Raw genomic sequence first — 14,734 nt, 5'->3', positions numbered from 1 at the left:
TAAACTGGTTTAACTGGTTTAAATGGTTAAACAAGTGTGAGTTTTTACTGCTCTAATTACGTTGGTAACCAGTTTATAACAGCAGTAAGGCTCTTCGGGGGTGTTGCGTCGTGTCTAAGAACAGTCCTTAGCCATGCTATACATGTATACATGTAGATTTTCATCAACGATCAATCTGTACTTTGCTCGGTTCATCTTTGCCTCGATCCTGACTAGTCTCCCAGTCCCTGCCGGTGGAAAAACATCCCCACAGCATGTCGCTGCCACCATCATGCTTCACCGTAGGAATGGTGCCAGGTTTCCTCCAGACTTGGCGCATAGCATTCAGGCCAAAGAGTTGAATCTTGGTTTTATCAGACCAGAGAATCTTGTTCTAAATAACAGTATGGAGATGAGGTAGTTGGATGGGCTATTTACAGATGGGCTGTGTACAGATGGGCAGTGATCTGTGAGCTGCTCTGACAGCTGGTGCTTAAAGTTAGTGAGGCAGATATGAGTCTCCAGCTTCAGAGGTTTTTGCAGTTCATTCCAGACATTGGCAGCAGAGAACTGGAAGGAAAGGCGGCCAAGGCAGGAATTGGCTTCCGGGGTGACCAATGACATATACCTGCTGGAGCGTGTGCTACGGGTGGGTGCTGCTATGGTGACCAGTGAGCTGAGATAAGGTGGTGCTTTACCTAGAAAAGACTTATAGATGACCTGGAGCCAGTGGGTTTGGCGATGAATATGTAGCGAGGGCCAGCCAACGAGAGCATACAGCTCGCAGTGGTGGGTAGTATTTGGGGCTTTGGTGACAAAATGGATGGCACTGTGATAGACTGCATCCAATTTGCTGAGTAGAGTGTTGGAGGCTATTTTATAAATGACATCGCCGAAGTCAAGGATCGGTAGGATAGTCAGTTTTACGAGGGTATGTTTGGCAGCGTGAGTGAAGGAGGCTTTGTTGCGAAATAGGAAGCCGATTCCAGATGTAATTCTGTATTGGAGATGCTTAATGTGAGTCTGGAAGGAGAGTTTACAGTCTAACCAGACACCTAGGTATTTGTAGTTGTTCACATATTCTAAGTCAGAGCCGTCCAGAGTAGTGATGCTGGATGGGCGGGCAGGTGCGGGCAGCGATCGGTTGAAGAGCATGCATTTAGTTTTACTTGTATTTAAGAGCGGTTGGAGGCCACGGAAGGAGAGTTGTATGGCATTGAAGCTCATTTGGAGGTTAATTAACACAGTGTCCAAAGAAGGGCCAGAAGTATACAGAATGGTGTCGTCTGCGTAGAGGTGTATCAGAGAACTACCAGCAGCAAGAGCGACATCATTGATGTATACAGAGAATCGGCCCGAGAATTGAACCCTGTGGCACCCCCACAGAGACTGCCAGAGGTCCGGACAACAGGCCCTCCGATTTGACACACTGAACTCTGTCTGAGAAGTAGTTGGTGAATCAGGCGAGGCAGTCATTAGCGAAACCAAGGCTGTTGAGTCTGCCGATAAGAATGAGTCGACGCTTTGGCCAGGTCGATGAAGACGGCTGCACAGTATTGTCTCTTATCGATGGTGGTTATGATATCTTTTAGGACCTTGAGCGTGGCTGAGGTGGACCCATGCCCAGCTCAGACACCAGATTGCATAGCGGAGAAGGTACGGTGGGATTCAAAATGGTCGGTGATCTGTTTGTTAACTTGGCTTTTGAAGACCTTAGAAAGGCAGGGTAAGATATATATAGGTCTGTAACAGTTTGGTTCTAGAGTGTCTCCCCCTTTGAAGAGGGGGATGACCGCAGCAGGTTGCCAGTCTTTGGGAATCTCAGACGATACGAAAGAGAGGTTGAACAGGCTAGTAATAGGGGTTGCAACAATTTCGGCTGATAATTTTAGAAAGAGAAGGTCCAGATTGTCTAGCCCGGCTGATTTGTAGGGGTCCAGATTTTGCATCTCTTTCAGAACATCAGCTATCTGGATTTGGGTGAAGGAGAAATAGGGGAGGCTTGGGCAAGTTGCTGTGGGGGGTGCAGGGCTGTTGACCGGGGTAGGGGTAGCCAGGTGGAAAGCATGGCCAGCCGTAGAAAAATGCTTATTGAAATTCTCAATTATAGTGGATTTATCGGTGGTGACAGTGTTTCCTAGCCTCAGTGCAGTGGGCAGCTGGGAGGTGCTCTTATTCTCCATGGACTTTAGTGTCCCAGATCCTTTTGGAGTTTGTGCTACAGGATGCAAATTTCTGTTGAAAAGCTAGCCTTAGCTTTCCTAACTGCCTGTGTATATTGGTTCCTAACTTCCCTGAAAAGTTGCATATCACGGGGGCTATTCCATGCAGAACGCCACAGGATGTTTTTGTGCTGGTCGAGGGCAGTCAAGTCTGGGGTGAACCAAGGGCTATATCTGTTCTTAGTTCTACATGTTTTGAGTGGGGCATGCTTATTTAAGATGGTGAGGAAGCACTTTTAAAGAATGACCAGGCATCCTCCATATGATATTGATGTATTGTTTGTGTGTATTCCAGTGCCTGTTTCTCCTTCTCTTGTCTTCTCATCGCCTACGGAGCATACAACCCTGATGGTGAGTAGACTACCTAGCATACCACCCTGATGGTGAGTAGACTACCTAGCATACAACCCTGATGGTGAGTAGACTACCTAGCATACAACCCTGATGGTGAGTAGACTACCTAGCATACCACCCTGATGGTGAGTAGACTACCTAGCATACCACCCTGATGGTGAGTAGACTACCTAGCATACCACCCTGATGGTGAGTAGACTACCTAGCATACAACCCTGATGGTGAGTAGACTACCTAGCATACAACCCTGATGGTGAGTAGACTACCTAGCATACCACCCTGATGGTGAGTAGACTACCTAGCATACAACCCTGATGGTGAGTAGACTACCTAGCATACCACCCTGATGGTGAGTAGACTACCTAGCATACCACCCTGATGGTGAGTAGACTACCTAGAAACCACCCTGATGGTGAGTAGACTACCTAGCATACCACCCTGATGGTGAGTAGACTACCTAGCATACAACCCTGATGGTGAGTAGACTACCTAGCATACAACCCTGGTGGCGAGTAGACTACCTAGCATACAACCCTGATGGTGAGTAGACTACCTAGCATACCACCCTGATGGTGAGTAGACTACCTAGCATACCACCCTGATGGTGAGTAGACTACCTAGCATATAGTACCATGTCACCTAACTACCATATCACCAAAATAACATACTACATTACCTAGCTACCATGTCACCTAACTACCATGTCACTATCACTAACATTGACAGGGCAGGGAATCAGCCTCAAAATCCTTCATCAGTGATTTAAAAACACCAAACACCAATCGGGACAAATTCCAGTTTAAAAGTATTTTCTAAGGTGTTCCAAGACGATGGCTCAGAGTACATAAAAGCCCTTTTACCAAATTCAGTTCGGGACATTTGGAACAGTTTATCTCGCTAACTGTTCTGTGGGTCTGACGGTGTCTCCGTCTTCCTCCACAGAGCTGTCAATCCTCATCTTCATCGCGCTGACATTTAATGGCTTCGGAGGAATGTGCATGACCTTCACATCCCTCACGGTAAGAGAGAGAGAGAGAGTATGGTACAGTGTCTCTGTCTGAGAGAGAGGAACAGTGTCTCTGTCTGAGAGAGAGGAACAGTGTCTCTGTCTGAGAGAGAGGAACAGTGTCTCTGTCTGAGAGAGAGGAACAGTGTCTCTGTCTGAGAGAGGAACAGTGTCTGTCTGAGAGAGAGGACAGTGTCTCTGTCTGAGAGAGAGGAACAGTGTCTCTGTCTGAGAGAGAGGAACAGTGTCTCTGTCTGAGAGAGAGGAACAGTGTCTCTGTCTGAGAGAGAGGAACAGTGTCTCTGTCTGAGAGAGAGGTACAGTGTCTCTGTCTGAGAGAGAGGTACAGTGTCTCTGTCTGAGAGAGAGGTACAGTGTCTCTGTCTGAGAGAGGAACAGTGTCTCTGTCTGAGAGAGAGGAACAGTGTCTGTCTGAGAGAGAGGAACAGTGTCTCTGTCTGAGAGAGAGGAACAGTGTCTCTGTCTGAGAGAGAGGAACAGTGTCTCTGTCTGAGAAAGGAACAGTGTCTCTGTCTGAGAAAGGAACAGTGTCTCAGTCTGAGAGAGAGGAACAGTGTCTCTCTCTGATAGAGAGGAACAGTGTCTCTGTCTGAGAGAGGAACAGTGTCTCTGTCTGAGAGAGAGGAACAGTGTCTCAGTCTGAGAGAGAGGAACAGTGTCTCTGTCTGAGAGAGAGGAACAGTGTCTCTGTCTGAGAGAGAGGAACAGTGTCTCTGTCTGAGAGGAACAGTGTCTCTGTCTGAGAGGAACAGTGTCTCTGTCTGAGAGAGAGGACAGTGTCTCTGTCTGAGAGGAACAGTGTCTCTGTCTGAGAGAGAGGGACAGTGTCTCTGTCTGAGAGAGAGGAACAGTGTCTCTGTCTGAGAGAGAGGAACAGTGTCTCTGTCTGAGAGAGGAACAATGTCTGTCTGAGAGAGAGGAACAGTGTCTCTGTCTGAGAGAGGAACAGTGTCTCTGTCTGAGAGAGAGGAACAGTGTCTCTGTCTGAGAGAGAGGTACAGTGTCTCTGTCTGAGAGAGAGAAACAGTGTCTCTGTCTGAGAGAGAGGAACAGTGTCTCTGTCTGATAGAGAGGTACAGTGTCTCTGTCTGAGAGAGAGAAACAGTGTCTCTGTCTGAGAGAGAGGAACAGTGTCTCTGTCTGATAGAGAGGAACAGTGTCTCTGTCTGAGAGAGAGGAACAGTGTCTCTGTCTGAGAGAGAGAAACAGTGTCTCTGTCTGAGAGAGAGGAACAGTGTCTCTGTCTGAGAGAGAGGAACAGTGTCTGTCTGAGAGAGAGGACAGTGTCTCTGTCTGAGAGAGAGGACAGTGTCTCTGTCTGAGAGAGAGGTACAGTGTCTCTGTCTGAGAGAGGAACAGTGTCTCTGTCTGAGAGAGAGGACAGTGTCTCTGTCTGAGAGAGAGGAACAGTGTCTCTGTCTGAGAGAGAGGAACAGTGTCTCTGTCTGAGAGAGAGGAACAGTGTCTCTGTCTGAGAGAGAGGAACATTGTCTCTGTCTGAGAGAGAGGAACAGTGTCTCTGTCTGAGAGAGAGGAACAGTGTCTCTGTCTGAGAGATAGGAACAGTGTCTGTCTGAGAGAGAGGACAGTGTCTCTGTCTGAGAGAGAGGACAGTGTCTCTGTCTGAGAGAGAGGACAGTGTCTCTGTCTGAGAGAGAGGACAGTGTCTCTGTCTGAGAGAGAGGACAGTGTCTCTGTCTGAGAGAGAGGAACAGTGTCTCTGTCTGAGAGAGAGGAACACTGTCTGTCTGAGAGAGAGGACAGTGTCTCTGTCTGAGAGATAGGAACAGTGTCTGTCTGAGAGAGAGGACAGTGTCTCTGTCTGAGAGAGAGGACAGTGTCTCTGTCTGAGAGAGAGGACAGTGTCTCTGTCTGAGAGGAACAGTGTCTCTGTCTGAGAGAGAGGAACAGTGTCTCTGTCTGAGAGAGAGGAACACTGTCTGTCTGAGAGAGAGGACAGTGTCTCTGTCTGAGAGGAACAGTGTCTCTGTCTGAGAGAGAGGAACAGTGTCTCTGTCTGAGAGAGAGAAACAGTGTCTCTGTCTGAGAGAGAGGAACAGTGTCTCTGTCTGAGAGAGAGGAACAGTGTCTCTGTCTGAGAGAGAGGTACAGTGTCTCTGTCTGAGAGAGGAACAGGGTCTCTGTCTGAGAGAGAGGAACAGTGTCTGTCTGAGAGAGAGGACAGTGTCTCTGTCTGAGAGAGAGGACAGTGTCTCTGTCTGAGAGAGAGGACAGTGTCTCTGTCTGAGAGAGAGGAACACTGTCTGTCTGAGAGAGAGGACAGTGTCTCTGTCTGAGAGGAACAGTGTCTCTGTCTGAGAGGAACAGTGTCTCTGTCTGAGAGAGAGGACAGTGTCTCTGTCTGAGAGAGAGGAACAGTGTCTCTGTCTGAGAGAGGAACAGGGTCTCTGTCTGAGAGAGAGGAACAGTGTCTGTCTGAGAGAGAGGACAGTGTCTCTGTCTGAGAGAGAGGACAGTGTCTCTGTCTGAGAGAGAGGAACACTGTCTGTCTGAGAGAGAGGAACAGTGTCTCTGTCTGAGAGAGAGGAACAGTGTCTCTGTCTGAGAGAGAGGACAGTGTCTCTGTCTGAGAGAGAGGAACAGTGTCTCTGTCTGAGAGAGGAACAGGGTCTCTGTCTGAGAGAGAGGAACAGTGTCTGTCTGAGAGAGAGGACAGTGTCTCTGTCTGAGAGAGAGGACAGTGTCTCTGTCTGAGAGAGAGGAACACTGTCTGTCTGAGAGAGAGGACAGTGTCTCTGTCTGAGAGGAACAGTGTCTCTGTCTGAGAGGAACAGTGTCTCTGTCTGAGAGAGAGGACAGTGTCTCTGTCTGAGAGAGAGGAACAGTGTCTCTGTCTGATAGAGAGGAACAGTGTCTCTGTCTGAGAGAGAGAAACAGTGTCTCTGTCTGAGAGAGAGAAACAGTGTCTCTGTCTGAGAGAGAGGAACAGTGTCTCTGTCTGAGAAAGGAACAGTGTCTCTGTCTGAGAGAGAGGAACAGTGTCTCTGTCTGAGAGAGAGGAACAGTGTCTCAGTCTGAGAGATAGGAACAGTGTCTCTGTCAGAGAGAGGAACAGTGTCTCTGTCTGAGAGGAACAGTGTCTCTGTCTGAGAGAGAGGAACAGTGTCTCTGTCTGAGAGAGAGGAACAGTGTCTCTGTCTGAGAGAGAGGAACAGTGTCTCTGTCTGAGAGAGGAACAGTGTCTCTGTCTGAGAGAGAGAAACAGTGTCTCTGTCTGAGAGAGAGGAACAGTGTCTCTGTCTGAGAGAGAGGAACAGTGTCTCTGTCTGAGAGAGAGGAACAGTGTCTCTGTCTGAGAGAGAGGTACAGTGTCTCTGTCTGAGAGAGGAACAGTGTCTCTGTCTGAGAGAGGAACAGTGTCTCTGTCTGAGAGAGAGAAACAGTGTCTCTGTCTGAGAGAGAGGAACAGTGTCTCTGTCTGAGAGAGAGGTACAGTGTCTCTGTCTGAGAGAGGAACAGTGTCTCTGTCTGAGAGAGAGGAACAGTGTCTCTGTCTGAGAGAGAGGAACAGTGTCTCTGTCTGAGAGAGAGGTACAGTGTCTCTGTCTGAGAGAGAGGAACAGTGTCTCTGTCTGAGAGAGAGGAACAGTGTCTGTCTGAGAGAGAGGAACAGTGTCTCTGTCTGAGAGAGGAACAGGGTCTCTGTCTGAGAGGAACAGTGTCTCTGTCTGAGAGAGAGGACAGTGTCTCTGTCTGAGAGGAACAGTGTCTCTGTCTGAGAGGAACAGTGTCTCTGTCTGAGAGAGAGGACAGTGTCTCTGTCTGAGAGAGAGGAACAGTGTCTCTGTCTGAGAGAGGAACAGGGTCTCTGTCTGAGAGAGAGGAACAGTGTCTGTCTGAGAGAGAGGACAGTGTCTCTGTCTGAGAGAGAGGAACACTGTCTGTCTGAGAGAGAGGAACAGTGTCTCTGTCTGAGAGAGAGGAACAGTGTCTCTGTCTGAGAGAGGAACAGGGTCTCTGTCTGAGAGAGAGGAACAGTGTCTGTCTGAGAGAGAGGACAGTGTCTCTGTCTGAGAGAGAGGACAGTGTCTCTGTCTGAGAGAGAGGAACACTGTCTGTCTGAGAGAGAGGACAGTGTCTCTGTCTGAGAGGAACAGTGTCTCTGTCTGAGAGGAACAGTGTCTCTGTCTGAGAGGAACAGTGTCTCTGTCTGAGAGAGAGGACAGTGTCTCTGTCTGAGAGAGAGGAACAGTGTCTCTGTCTGATAGAGAGGAACAGTGTCTCTGTCTGAGAGAGAGAAACAGTGTCTCTGTCTGAGAGAGAGAAACAGTGTCTCTGTCTGAGAGAGAGGAACAGTGTCTCTGTCTGAGAGAGAGGAACAGTGTCTCTGTCTGAGAGAGAGGAACAGTGTCTCAGTCTGAGAGATAGGAACAGTGTCTCTGTCTGAGAGAGAGGAACAGTGTCTCTGTCTGAGAGGAACAGTGTCTCTGTCTGAGAGAGAGGAACAGTGTCTCTGTCTGAGAGAGAGGAACAGTGTCTCTGTCTGAGAGAGAGGAACAGTGTCTCTGTCTGAGAGAGGAACAGTGTCTCTGTCTGAGAGAGAGAAACAGTGTCTCTGTCTGAGAGAGAGGAACAGTGTCTCTGTCTGAGAGAGGAACAGTGTCTCTGTCTGAGAGAGAGAAACAGTGTCTCTGTCTGAGAGAGAGGAACAGTGTCTCTGTCTGAGAGAGAGGAACAGTGTCTCTGTCTGAGAGAGAGGTACAGTGTCTCTGTCTGAGAGAGGAACAGTGTCTCTGTCTGAGAGAGAGGAACAGTGTCTCTGTCTGAGAGAGAGGAACAGTGTCTCTGTCTGAGAGAGAGGTACAGTGTCTCTGTCTGAGAGAGAGGAACAGTGTCTCTGTCTGAGAGAGAGGAACAGTGTCTGTCTGAGAGAGAGGAACAGTGTCTCTGTCTGAGAGAGAGGAACAGTGTCTCTGTCTGAGAGAGAGGAACAGTGTCTCTGTCTGAGAGAGAGGAACAGTGTCTCTGTCTGAGAGAGAGGAACAGTGTCTCAGTCTGAGAGAGAGGTACAGTGTCTCTGTCTGAGAGAGAGGAACAGTGTCTCTGTCTGAGAGAGAGGTACAGTGTCTCTGTCTGAGAGAGAGGAACAGTGTCTCTGTCTGAGAGAGAGGTACAGTGTCTCTGTCTGAGAGAGAGGAACACTGTCTGTCTGAGAGAGAGGAACACTGTCTGTCTGAGAGAGAGGAACAGTGTCTCTGTCTGAGAGAGGAACAGTGTCTCTGTCTGAGAGAGAGGAACAGTGTGTCTGTGTGTGTGTGTTCAGTCCAGATTTCTCCAAATTCACTTGTGATCCAAAACAGAAAGTGTGTTTCATTGACGTGTGTGTGTTTTGCATATTGTTTGTCACGTTGTGTAAAGAACATTGTGTCATTTGGCCTCAGTTGTTTTCATAGATTTTCTGTTTTGCATCACACAAACCCATATCACCTAGACACCATATCAAAATGTCAGCACACAAACCCTCCTGTTTCCTCTCTCCCTCCTTCTCTCTCTGGCCAGGCGCCCTGTCTCCTGTCCTGTGGTCACGATAGAGAGGGAGTAGAGAAAGATAGAAAGGGATAAAGGTCATTATCACTGTTCCAGTACTTCTCCCCCCCATTTTGCTTTGAACAACAACAACACAGACTTGCTCCAACTCTCTCTCTCTCTCTCTCTCTCTCTCTCTCTCTCTCTCTCTCTCTCTCTCTCTGTCTCTCTCTCTCTCTGTCTCTCTCTCTGTCTCTCTCTCTCTCTGTCTCTCTGTCTCTCTCTCTCTCTCTCTCTCTCTCTCTCTCTGTCTCTCTCTCTCTCTCTCTCTCTCTCTCCAACTCTCTCCAACTCTCTCTCTCTCAATTCAATTCAATCCAAGGGGCTTTATTGGCATGTGAAACATGTGTTAACATTGCCAAAGCAAGTGAGGTAGATATTATACAAAAGTGAAATAAACAATACAAATTAACAGTAAACATTACACATACAGAAGTTTCAAAACAATAAAGACATTACAAATGTCATATTATATATATACAGTGTTGTAACAATGTACAAATGGTTAAAGCACACAAGTTAAAATAAATAAGCATAAATATGGGTTGTATTTACAATGGTGTTTGTTCTTCACTGGTTGCCCTTTTCTTGTGGCAACAGGTCACACATCTTGCTGCTGTGATGGAACACTGTGGTATTTCACCCAGTAGAAATGGGAGTTTATCAAAATTGGATTTGTTTTCAAATTCTTTGTGGATCTGTGTAATCTGAGGGAAATATGTGTCTCTAATATGGTCATACATTGGGCAGGAGGTTAGGAAGTGCAGCTCGGTTTCCACCTCATTTTGTGGGCAATGTGCACATAGCCTGTCTTCTCTTGAGAGCCATGTCTGCCTACGGCGGCCTTTCTCAATAGCAAGGCTATGCTCACTGAGTCTGTACATAGTCAAAGCTTTCCTTAAGTTTGGGTCAGTCACAGTGGTCAGGTATTCTGCCACTGTGTACTCTCTGTTTAGGGCCAAATAGCATTCTAGTTTGCTCTGTTTTTTTGTTAATTCTTTCCAATGTGTCAAGTAATTATCTTTTTCTTTTCTCATGATTTGGTTGGGTCTAATTGTGCTGCTGTCCTGGGGCTTTGTGCGGTCTGTTTGTGTTTGTGAACAGAGCCCCAGGACCAGTTTGCTTAGGGGACTCTTCTCCAGGTTCATCTCTCTGTAGGTGATGGCTTTGTTATGGAAGGTTTGGGAATCGCTTCCTTTTAGGTGGTTGTAGAATTTAACGTCTCTTTTCTGGATTTTGATAATTAGTGGGTATCGGCCTAATTCTGCTCTGCAAGCATTATTTGGTGTTTTGCGTTGTACACTGAGGATATTTTTGCAGAATTCTGCATGCAGAGTCTCAATTTGGTGTTTGCCCCATTTTGTAAAATCTTGGTTGGTGAGCGGACCCCAGACCTCACAACCATAAAGGGCAATGGGCTCTATGACTGATTCAAGTATTTTTAGCCAGATCCTAATTGGTATGTTGAAATTGATGTTCCTTTTGATGGCATAGAATGCCCTTCTTGCCTTGTCTCTAAGATCGTTCACAGCTTTGTGGAAGTCTCTCTCCAACTCTCTCTCTCCAACTCTCTCTATCTCTCCCTGTCTCTCTCTCTCTCTCTCTCTCTCTGTCTCTCTCTCTCCCTGTCTCTCTCTCTCTCTCCCTATCTCTCTCTCTCTCTCTCTCTCTCTCCCTCTCTCTCTCTCTCTCTCTCTCTCTCTCTCTCTCTCTCTCTCTGTCTCTCTCTCTCTCTCTCTCTCCCTGTCTCTCTCTCTCTCTCTCCCTGTCTCTCTCTCTCTCTCCCTGTCTCTCTCCCTGTCTCTCTCTCTCTCTCTCTCTCTCCCTGTCTCTCTCTCTCTCTCTCTCTCTCTCTCTCTCTCTCTCTCTCTCTCTCTCCCTGTCTCTCTCTCTCCAACTCTCTCTTTCTCTCCAACTCTCTCTCTCTCTCCAACTCTCTCTCTCTCTCCAACTCTCTCTCTCTCTCTCTCCAACTCTCTCTCTCTCTCTGTCTCTCTCTCTCTCTCTCCCTGTCTCTCTCTCTCTCTCTCTCTCTCTCTCTCCCTGTCTCTCTCTCTCTCTCTCCCTGTCTCTCTCTCTCTCTCTCTCTCCCTGTCTCTCTCTCTCCAACTCTCTCTTTCTCTCCAACTCTCTCTCTCTCTCCAACTCTCTCTCTCTCCCTGTCTCTCTCTCTCTCTCTCCCTGTCTCTCTCTCTCTCTCTCTCTCCCTGTCTCTCTCTCTCTCTCTCCCTGTCTCTCTCTCTCTCTCTCTCTCCAACTCTCTCTCTCTCTCCAACTCTCTCTCTCTCCAACTCTCTCTCTCTCTCTCCAACTCTCTCTCTCTCTCTCCAACTCTCTCTCTCTCTCTCTCCAAATCTCTCTCTCTCTCTCTCTCCAACTCTCTCTCTCTCTCTCTCCAACTCTCTCTCTCTCTCTCTCCAACTCTCTCTTTCTCTCCAACTCTCTCTCTCTCTCTCTCTCTCTCTCTCTCTCTCTCTCTCTCTCACACACACACACACACACACACACACACACACACACACACACACACACACACACACACACACACACACACACACACACACACACACACACACACACACACACACACACACATATATATATATATATATATATATATATATATATATATATATATCTGAATCCTTAATGTAGATCCACAATGAAACATTGTACAATTCAAGGACAGACAAGCACAAAGAGTTAGAGAGGTGAAAGACAGAGGGGGGGTAGCTAACTACTGGAACTACACTACTGTTTTACCATGTAGCGGTGTAGCTAACTACTGGATCTACACACTACTGTGTTACCATGTAGCGGTGTAGCTAACTACTGGAACTACACACTACTGTTATACCATGTAGCGGTGTAGCTAACTACTGGAACTACACACTACTGTTTTACCATGTAGCGGTGTAGCTAACTACTGGAACTACACACTACTGTTTTACCATGTAGCGGTGTAGCTAGCTACTGGAACTACACACTACTGTTTTACCATGTAGCGGTCTAGCTAACTACTGGAACTACACACTACTGTTATACCATGTAGCTAATTACTGGAACTACACACTACTGTTTTACCATGTAGCGGTGTAGCTAACTACTGGAACTACACACTACTGTTATACCATGTAGCTAATTACTGGAACTACACACTACTGTTTTACCATGTAGCGGTGTAGCTAACTACTGGAACTACACACTACTGTTATACCATGTAGCGGTGTAGCTAACTACTGGAACTATACACTACTGTTTTACCATGTAGCGGTGTAGCTAACTACTGGAACTACACACTACTGTTATACCATGTAGCGGTGTAGCTAACTACTGGAACTATACACTACTGTTTTACCATGTAGCGGTGTAGCTAGCTACTGGAACTATACACTACTGTTTTACCATGTAGCGGTGTAGCTAGCTACTGGAACTACACACTACTGTTTTACCATGTAGCGGTGTAGCTAACTACTGGAACTACACACTACGGTTTTACCATGTAGCGGTGTAGCTAACTACTGGAACTACACACTACTGTTTTACCATGTAGCGGTGTAGCTAACTACTGGAACTACACACTACTGTTTTACCATGTAGCTAATTACTGGAACTACACACTACTGTTATACCATGTAGCGGTGTAGCTAACTACTGGAACTACACACTACTGTTATACCATGTAGCGGTGTAGCTAACTACTGGAACTACACACTACTGATTTACCATGTAGCGGTGTAGCTAACTACTGGAACTACAAACTACTGTTTTACCATGTAGCGGTGTAGCTAACTACTGGAACTATACACTACTGTATTACCATGTAGCGGTGTAGCTAACTACTGGAACTACACACTACTGTTTTACCATGTAGCTAATTACTGGAACTATACACTACTGTGTTACCATGTAGCGGTGTAGCTAACTACTGGAACTATACACTACTGTTTTACCATGTAGCGGTGTAGCTAACTACTGGAACTATACACTACTGTTTTACCATGTAGCGGTGTAGCTAACTACTGGAACTACAAACTACTGTTTTACCATGTAGCGGTGTAGCTAACTACTGGAACTACACACTACTGTTTTACCATGTAGCGGTGTAGCTAACTACTGGATCTACACACTACTGTTTTACCATGTAGCTAACTACTGGAACTACACACTACTGTTTTACCATGTAGCGGTGTAGCTAACTACTGGATCTACACACTACTGTGTTACCATGTAGCGGTGTAGCTAACTACTGGAACTACACACTACTGTTTTACCATGTAGCGGTGTAGCTAACTACTGGAACTACACACTACTGTTTTACCATGTAGCTAATTACTGGAACTATACACTACTGTGTTACCATGTAGCGGTGTAGCTAACTACTGGAACTATACACTACTGTTATACCATGTAGCGGTGTAGCTAACTACTGGAACTACACACTACTGTTTTACCATGTAGCGGTGTAGCTAACTACTGGAACTACACACTACTGTTTTACCATGTAGCGGTGTAGCTAACTACTGGAACTACACACTACTGTTTTACCATGTAGCGGTCTAGCTAACTACTGGAACTACACACTACTGTGTTACCATGTAGCGGTGTAGCTAACTACTGGAACTATACACTACTGTTTTACCATGTAGCGGTGTAGCTAACTACTGGAACTACACACTACGGTTTTACCATGTAGCGGTGTAGCTAACTACTGGAACTACACACTACTGTGTTACCATGTAGCGGTGTAGCTAACTACTGGAACTACACACTACGGTTTTACCATGTAGCGGTGTAGCTAACTACTGGAACTACACACTACTGTTTTACCATGTAGCGGTGTAGCTAACTACTGGAACTACACACTACGGTTTTACCATGTAGCGGTGTAGCTAACTACTGGAACTACACACTACGGTTTTACCATGTAGCGGTGTAGCTAAATTCTGAACTACTTTTTCAAAGTAACTTTAGTCCAGTAAGCTGTATTTTTCTTAAGGGTGACTTTAGTGTAAAATAACTTCTTCCAGTGTGAAGCGATTGGTAAACTATATATTTGGGAGTAGCTTCCCCAACACTGCAGAGTCAGGACATCAGTCTTCACACCTCTCTTCATCCTTCTGGTTCCCTCCCTCCTTCCATCCTTCTCTTGTGAATAACTGCAGTCCAGCGCTTTACCATGGTGACACACACTACCCAGTACAGTTACCATGGTTACACTACCAGTATAGTTGCCATGGTGACACTATTACAGTAAACATCCCCTCCTCCCTTTCTCCTCTCCTCCCCTCCTCTCCCCCTCTCTCTGTCCTTCCATTGTACAGTCTTTAAGAGCAGGCAGGTTAATCATTAGACTCTTTTAGTTGTGGTTCTGAGGTGAGGCCTGAGGTAGTAGTTGGGTAATAGTGGTGAGTTACAGCTGGGTTCAAGGTCAGGGTTAAAGAGAGCTCCTTTAGTTATGTAGATTACTGTTAACACGCACACACACACGCACACTCACAGTGTTATGTAAGGGTGTGCTTGTTGTTGCTCAGCCACTCGTACAGAGAGAGACAGAACAGTCTGTGAACACTGAACACTGAATTAATTGACAAATTATTGGGCC

General features: G+C 46.6%; 1 protein-coding gene across 1 annotated transcript in view; it reads left to right on the top strand.

Annotated features, from left to right (window-relative positions):
* The window catches only part of LOC129867911 (large neutral amino acids transporter small subunit 4-like), a gene marked incomplete in the record, with an annotated part of 86,320 nt that overhangs the window by 32,487 nt on the left and 39,099 nt on the right, over positions 1-14,734 (top strand). Inside the window, 2 exon segments of the mRNA XM_055941391.1 lie at positions 2,497-2,552; positions 3,498-3,574. Coding sequence (XP_055797366.1) covers positions 2,497-2,552; positions 3,498-3,574 — 133 coding nt within the window.

This window comes from Salvelinus fontinalis, chromosome 13 (genome assembly GCF_029448725.1).
Source record: "Salvelinus fontinalis isolate EN_2023a chromosome 13, ASM2944872v1, whole genome shotgun sequence".
Classification (NCBI taxonomy): Eukaryota; Metazoa; Chordata; class Actinopteri; order Salmoniformes; family Salmonidae; genus Salvelinus; species Salvelinus fontinalis.
The sequence above is the reverse complement of the archived record's forward strand: the minus strand, read 5'-3'. Positions and strand labels throughout refer to the sequence as shown.